We start from the raw sequence: 5,671 nt of genomic DNA, 5'->3' as shown, positions 1-5,671 counted from the left end.
GTTCTGTGCATTAACTCATTCATCTTCTCAATAGTTTTAGAAAACCAGCATCATTTTTGTACTTTCATTTATATCAGGAAGGCTAAGGGGTCATATAGCAGTTTGCTTAGGATCAAACAGGAAGGCTATGACTGAGACCAGAATAGAAGTTCATAGCTGTTGCATTTAACCATTGCTCTATTTCTCCTGTTATGTGAATTCAGTGTGCAATGCATACCTAAATGTTGAAAAATTAGGTTGTAAGGAATTCCACATTATTTCAGTGGAGTGGTGGCACTGGCTTCAAGGGTGGACAACCGGTAAAGAAAAACAATGACTCTTTGTTTCCAGATTGCCTTTTATTAGCCACAGTGTTGACAGTTGGTCCTTTGTGGGAAGAACAGCTCCAAAGCAATGTCTAGGCCAGATCAGGTGGTGATAGCTTTCCTTTCGCTTCCTTTTCAAGATCAAGGAAGGGTGGGAAACTTGTTGCAAGAAAAAGTTGCTTAGGTTTAGTTTGGTTTACTCTTTTAGTAGGCATCTGTAGAGAGACAGATAATTGGCAACAGGGCAGGTGAGACTAGTTGGATGCTGAAGGAACTTATTACACGGACCTCACTGATAGCAGAGAAGGCTTTCAGCTGCCTTCTACTCTATTCTTTCTTTGTTCTCTTGTTCCTGGACCCCATCTTTACAAATGCTACAACTGCTAGGATATTTATCCCAGTGGAATCCAATGGAGGAAATGACGGAACTGTAATGGCCACTGAAGAATCGCAGGACAGTGTTTGGGAAGAGCGGTGCCCCATTGAAACTGGAGCCATAATCCTTGCCGAAAGAAAAGTAGCGCCCCTCATCAGTGACGAAGACTAATTTGCGGATATAGCTGCTATATTTCCCAGATACTTGGATGATGGACTCCCTTGGGAACAGGAAGACTTCCTCCAGATCTCCCGAAGTGCCACCAATATAGTTGCTCCACTGCTTTCCATAACGGACCTGAAGGCTAGAATAAATAAATAGGATCTTGGTTCTCTTGGACCAGTTTCAATCTGTGAAGTATGAGTTTAGGTTAGAATTATATAAAGGCTTCTTCGTTCAATTTGTTTCTCAAAGAAAAGAACAATGAGGAAATGAACAATGAGGAAGGTTAGAAATTGAGGATATCTTTGTAATAACTCCTCTTAAAATTCTGCAAATAATGTGAAGACAACTGCACAATGAAGCTTTTGTTTGGACTTAATTACACCTACACTGATTAAAGAGTGAACTGGCTTAATGATGACTAAACCTACATTGGGAACAGTGTTTATTTCCAACAAGTGTAGAAATTATCCTTGGACTGTTAGAAACCTTTCTCTGAAAGTGTGTTTGCTGGCATACTAAACCACATAGGTTATTCATTTCTGGTTAAGTAATCCTATAGTTACCCTGCCATGTGAAAAAACATGGATTGGAAGAACAGCCACTAACAATTCAAAATGAAACCACAAAAGAATTTAGATGAGTGTTTCTCAAGCTTGGCAACTTGAAGATAAGTGAATTTCAACTCCCAGAATTCTGGGAGTTGAAGTCCACGCATCTTCAAGTTGTCAAGCTTGGGAAACACTTATCTACACTATATATATCTTTGGGATAAGACACTGGATCAAATCTAACACAAGGAATAATAACAATGGTTTTGGACCACATTATTTGAAGGACTGTCTTTTCCCAGTCACATCTATCCAACCCATTACAGCAGGCAAACAGGGAATGCTACAGGTCTCCTCTCCTAAGGAGATCCTTCTAGCAAGACCGAGACGAAGGGGCTTCTCCTGGTGGCTCATATCTGTGGACAGTGGTGGGATTCAAAAACTTTTACTACTGGTTCTGTGGGCATGGCTTGGTGGGCATGGTGTGGCTTGGTGGGCGTGGCTTGGTGGGGATGGCAGGGGAAGGATACTGTAAAATCTCCATTCCCTCCCCACCCCATTAACCTGCTTTCCAGGTCTGTTCTCCTGTGCAGGGTAACCAAAGAAGACCCAGCCGATCGGGCTGGGACTCGGGAGGCAGAGAATAGATGGGGGCAGGGCCAGTCAGAGGTGGCATTTGCCGCTTCTCTGAACTCCTCAAAATTTCCACTAACAGTTCTTCAGAACTGGTCAGAACTTGCTGAATGCCACCTCTGCTGTGGGGATAAGATTGACCCACACTTTAACATTTTTTCAGTAGGCCCCGAAGACAAGGTTTTGCCAATAGGCCTGGGGACCCTAAAGTGGGATGGAGCCCATCAAGTGTCTTATTTGATTGTTGTCACTTGGGGGGAGGTTAGGAGATTATTGCTTTTTATTATTTCTATATTGGCCTTTCATCTTTGCAAGCTCCTCAGAATCACTGTGTTTGGTGGCCATATAGATTTTCTTAAAATACTAAGACTGAATATCCCATTTCAAAGTTGAATTTGATAACAAGCAGTAATTCAATTTCAGATCCAGCACCAAGGTTTTTAATATGCCATAGCCTGTTATCTCTCTGGGCTCACCAACGATCAGCGAGAAAAAAAAAGGATTTAAGTACAATAACTGTGGAAGGAAAGAGAAGAAAAGGATAACCCGTAGCAAGGTAGATCCACTCAATTACAGCCGAAACGAGTCCACTGTTGGAAGTCCTGAATCTGAATGTTGGGTTAGAACATCATGAAGAAATGGGGTCTTATGGGGTCACCATGAATCACATCAATATAATGGCACATAAGTCAAATAATTGATAAGCAACATTTTCATAATCAAGGTTTAATCATTACTCTGCTGTGTGCAAGACTGATTCCAGGGCTATTAACATGAACATCCAAAAATTGGAATTCTGTCAAACATAATTTTTCACAATTGTCCATTCAACTGATTCAGGAAATTTCTAAAACCTGAAAGGGAGCCAGAATCAAACTGACGGAAAACAAAAGTTACCCCAAAACTCTTCTCTCTTCTATATGGACAGAAAAGATCTGTAATGAGCAAATATCCTTATGTTGACATTTGTTTGTGCACACATCCTATACACAATGGTGTAATTGAAATCCTTCCTCTTTTTATATGTGCTGTGTAGGCAACACATTAAAAAGGGGTGGGGGGGGGAGAATCTGGTCACACAGTCATTACTGCCATTTTAACCTCTTTGACCCCTTCCTTGAGCTATCCCTATATATACAGTACCATATTTTTTGGACTATAACCACACCCCCAAAGTGGATAAAAATGTCTGTGCGTTTTATAGAGCAAATACAGGCCCACTTTTGGCCTCCCAAAGCCTCCATGCGTCCCATTTTTGCCCTCCCCAGCGTCCAGAAGCATGCTGCAAGCCAAAAATGGGCCCGTTTGTGGCCTTCGTTTTTAGCCTGCAGAGTGCTTCTGGACATTGGTCCAGTGCATCTTATAGTCTGAAAAATATGGTAGATTTTAGATTTTATGGAACTTATAGTTTTGTTACAGTACCTTCCTCATTCTTTTAATGTTTTAATTTAACAGAATATTTTATAATTAAACACACATCTTCCATAATTTCATAACTTATCCAGCTGTCAAATATTACCTTTTCTTTAACCATTCATACCACAATTCTATGTTTTATAGTAAAAATAGATAGATGCAACCTAAAATGGGACTGATTGTTTTAATTATTCTTATTGTTTTGAAAATGTAGGCTGCCCAGTCTTTGACTGAGATGGGTGCTATAGAAATGGAATAAGTAAAGAAATAGGCTTCTGTTTATATTTATGTTGGATGTTTGGATTACAAAATGCCTTTGTTTCAATTGTTTTATTAATTCTGGAATTGTAAGTCACCCAGAATCATTGAAATGGAGAGCTCTAGAAATTAAACAAACAAACAAACAAAAACAGATCTGATCTGCTTCCCCACAAAGTTGTGCTGACACAGGATCTTTTCGTTTCCATCAACCCGAGCATGTTTTCCTTCCTTGACATACATAATCCTGAACCACAGTCCTCTCAGCCATTCATGTACTTACCCCACAATGAAATTACGGTTAATCCGGACCCTTAAGGCCGTTATGGGCCCCTCGAGTTGGTACCCAGAATGAGAAAAGCGATCTCCATATGACTCCCCATACGGGCCAGAAAAGGAGGAAGTCCGAGCATTCTCTGAAATAATGGAGGGGAGGAAGAAGGGGTTGAGCTGTGGTAAAGTAGTGGAAATAGCCCCACTCACTGTGGAACAGCCTTTCCTTGAATTTACCTGCGTGGAGAGTGATGCCACACGACAGGAGGAAGATGATGATGAAACAATGCTTCCTAGAAAGACAGTTGTGTATAAAATCAATAAATTACATTATTTTTGTTATTACAGGTAGTCCTAAATCTACAACCATTCATTCAACAAATAGCAATAGCGCTTAGACTTATACACAGCTTCATAGTGCTTTACTGTACTTGCTAACCGGTTTACAGAGTCAGCACATTGCCCTGAACAATCTGGGTCTTCATTTTACTGGCACGGGAAGGATGGAAGGCTGAGTTAACCTTGAGCCAGTCAGGATCGAACTCCTGGTAGTGGGAAGAATTAGCCTGCAATGCTGCATTCTAACCACTTTGAGCCCCACGGGTCAAAGTTACAGCAACCCTGGAAAAAGTGACTTACAGCCATTCCTCATACTTACAACCCTCACAGCACCCACTGGTCATGTAATCAAAATTCGGGCACTTGGCAACAAGCATGTATTTATCACAGATGCAGCATCGTGGGGTCACATGATCGCCATTTGCGACCTTCCCAGCTGGCTTGTGACAAGGGGGTCACAAGTCAGTGGGGGAAGCCAGATTTGCTTAGTGATCGTGTGATTCACTTTACAACTTCATTGGTTCATTTAACTATGGCCAAAAAAAATAATCATAATATTGGATGTGACTCACTTACTTAGCAATGGAAATTCTGCTCCCAATTGTGGTCATAAGTCAAGGATGGCCTGTACATTGCGACACTGCTCTTCTTCCCATAGTAGCAGCCATACTTCCGATCTGCTCGTTGTATTTCTTGCAATACCTCCATGCAGGGATGGGATTCTAATATCTTAACAACCAGTTCTGTGGGTGTGACCTAATTTGTGGGTGTGGCTTGGTGGTCATGTGACTGGCTGGGCGTATCTTGCTGACTGGGCATGGCTTGGTGGTCATGTGACTGGCTGGGCATGGCTAATATGTAAATATAATAAATATTTATGTAAATATTGAATTTTTTATTAAAAAACGAGCAACTTTTACCCAAAATCAGGCAAAGCAGGCAGGCAGATTGAGTTGCTCACAGAATCACAGATTAATTCAGAGATCTATCTTTTTGCAATCGGTTACCTGAGTCTGCACTGTAAAATAGAAGCTTCAGTCCTAAGGAAGGTTCAGCTCTGCTTTCAGATTAACTAGAAAGCAAGAAATCCAACGATTTCCTGCTTTCTAGCTAATCTAAATCTCCCGGCACAGCAGAAAGAGCTGATGGTCGGGGGAAAAAAAAGGAAAAATAGCAACTTAGCAGTAAAGTTTGATGGCACGCATGCCAGGTAAGGAGTGAGTGGGTAGGGTGAGGTGGGGCCAGCCAGTGGCACGATTTGCCGTTTCTCCAGCAGATAGAATCCCATCCCTGGTGAGAGTGCATTTTGAGCGCGTGTGTAGACCATTTCCCAAAAACCTCAGCTGTGCCGTCTGGAC

At 41.6% G+C, this 5,671-nt stretch overlaps 1 protein-coding gene across 1 annotated transcript; it reads right to left on the bottom strand.

Annotated features, from left to right (window-relative positions):
• Nucleotides 1–326: 326 nt before the first annotated feature.
• On the bottom strand, nt 327–5,021 carry ZG16 (zymogen granule protein 16). Its single transcript, XM_087947446.1, has 4 exons — nt 4,945–5,021; nt 4,212–4,267; nt 3,985–4,117; nt 327–985 (listed from the first exon to the last, which is right to left on the bottom strand). Exons 1-4 carry the CDS (start codon nt 5,019–5,021, stop codon nt 628–630), a joined length of 624 nt encoding a protein of 207 aa, XP_087803572.1. The 3' UTR covers nt 327–627.
• Nucleotides 5,022–5,671: the final 650 nt, after the last annotated feature.

This window comes from Notechis scutatus, chromosome Z (genome assembly GCF_049901735.1).
Source record: "Notechis scutatus isolate UNSWTSFEM ecotype Mainland chromosome Z, rNotScu1.2, whole genome shotgun sequence".
In the NCBI taxonomy this organism is placed as follows: domain Eukaryota; kingdom Metazoa; phylum Chordata; class Lepidosauria; order Squamata; family Elapidae; genus Notechis; species Notechis scutatus.
The sequence above is the reverse complement of the archived record's forward strand: the minus strand, read 5'-3'. Positions and strand labels throughout refer to the sequence as shown.

Excerpts from the sequence above, each read along its gene's own strand:
- ZG16 (XM_087947446.1), bottom strand. The coding sequence starts at position 5,021 with ATGGAGGTATTGCAAGAAATACAACGAGCAGATCGGAAGTATGGCTGC. Across the intron at positions 4,268-4,944 it reads AAGAAGAGCAGTGTCGCAAT|GAAGCATTGTTTCATCATCA; the intron begins GTACAGGCCATC and ends CTGTCTTTCTAG. Across the intron at positions 986-3,984 it reads AACCGTAATTTCATTGTGGG|CCTTCAGGTCCGTTATGGAA; the intron begins GTAAGTACATGA and ends TATTTATTCTAG.